Genomic DNA, 1,071 nt, shown 5'->3' on the forward strand with positions numbered 1-1,071 from the left:
TTGTCTTGGGGAACGTTGAAGCTTGCTTCTTCTCCACAGTTTTCTTGGTCATCAATACGACCTGTCCTTAATAGAACCGATCCGATTCTCTGAACAACCGGAATTTCGTACTTCTGTCGGATCCTCCCTATCTCCTGATCAAGCTTGTGTAGGTAGATGTTGCCTGGTAGGGCCGATAGTAGTACACTGTGTGGGACGGAATAAGGGCCCTTCTCACCTCCTACGAGTCGTCCGGTGGAAAAGACTTTCTGAATGGGGTAAAAGAACTTGGGATCGTCTATCTCTTCTTTAAAGATTGGGATGAGTCGATGTCGGTCGATGGTGTGAAAACACTTCCTGATGTCGAATTCCAAAAACCAGCGAGAGGTTCCCCACTCTTCTTTGATCCATCTTAGGGTCGAGTGGCGGCCTCGACCCGAGCGGAAGTGCGATGTGTCTGGAAACTCGGGATCGTAAATGAATTCGAGTACCATTCTGATCGCCTCTTTCATGATCTTTTCTATAGGTAGAACTACTGTGAGCGGTCTAAACTTCGACCCTTATTTCTTTCTTCATATTGTAAAGGGAAGCAAAGCCCTTTTTTTGCTCCCTCTATTGATAGATCAAGGGCCCTCCTGCCGTCGTTTCAGTGACTCATATGGCTTCCCTCAGCTCAGTCTTTTTGGTTCTTGAGAATGGTCGCCACCTCTCCCAGGACCGGAATGATTATCCCTACCCGACGGGTCTACATCCATCCCTGAATGTCGTCGGGTATTGTTCACTTCCCCGCCATTCTTGTAACCGTCACCTGTAATCCGCGCAGGTGTATCCGCACCCCCCTGAGTGGACGAGAAAGAAAGGATTTCTCGGAGCAACCCCCAGACCCAGGAGTCAACTTTCCCGTATGAGCATTCGGTACATGTATCAGTCCGTGGAAGAGTGAAGGGGTCACCACTACTGAGGATCTCCCCCCTAATCTTAGATAGGTCGTCTGAGGGTTCGCCGCGGTTCATTGCTGTGCTTACACACTAGGCTACCCTTCTCCGAAAGCTCCGCGGGACCACCTACCACTAGTCTTCGGCCGGAGGGGTT

General features: G+C 50.1%; 1 protein-coding gene across 1 annotated transcript; it reads right to left on the minus strand.

Moving 5' to 3' along the window:
• Positions 1 to 14: 14 nt before the first annotated feature.
• LOC101312982 (putative COX1/OXI3 intron 1 protein-like) lies at positions 15 to 473 on the minus strand (the record flags this gene model as incomplete). Its single annotated transcript, XM_004309262.1, has 1 exon — positions 15 to 473. A coding segment is annotated over exon 1 (459 nt), but the record flags the coding sequence as incomplete, so codon positions are not given.
• Between the last annotated feature and the right edge of the window lie 598 nt (positions 474 to 1,071).

This window comes from Fragaria vesca, unplaced genomic scaffold (genome assembly GCF_000184155.1).
Source record: "Fragaria vesca subsp. vesca unplaced genomic scaffold, FraVesHawaii_1.0 scf0510516, whole genome shotgun sequence".
Lineage (NCBI taxonomy): Eukaryota > Viridiplantae > Streptophyta > Magnoliopsida > Rosales > Rosaceae > Fragaria > Fragaria vesca.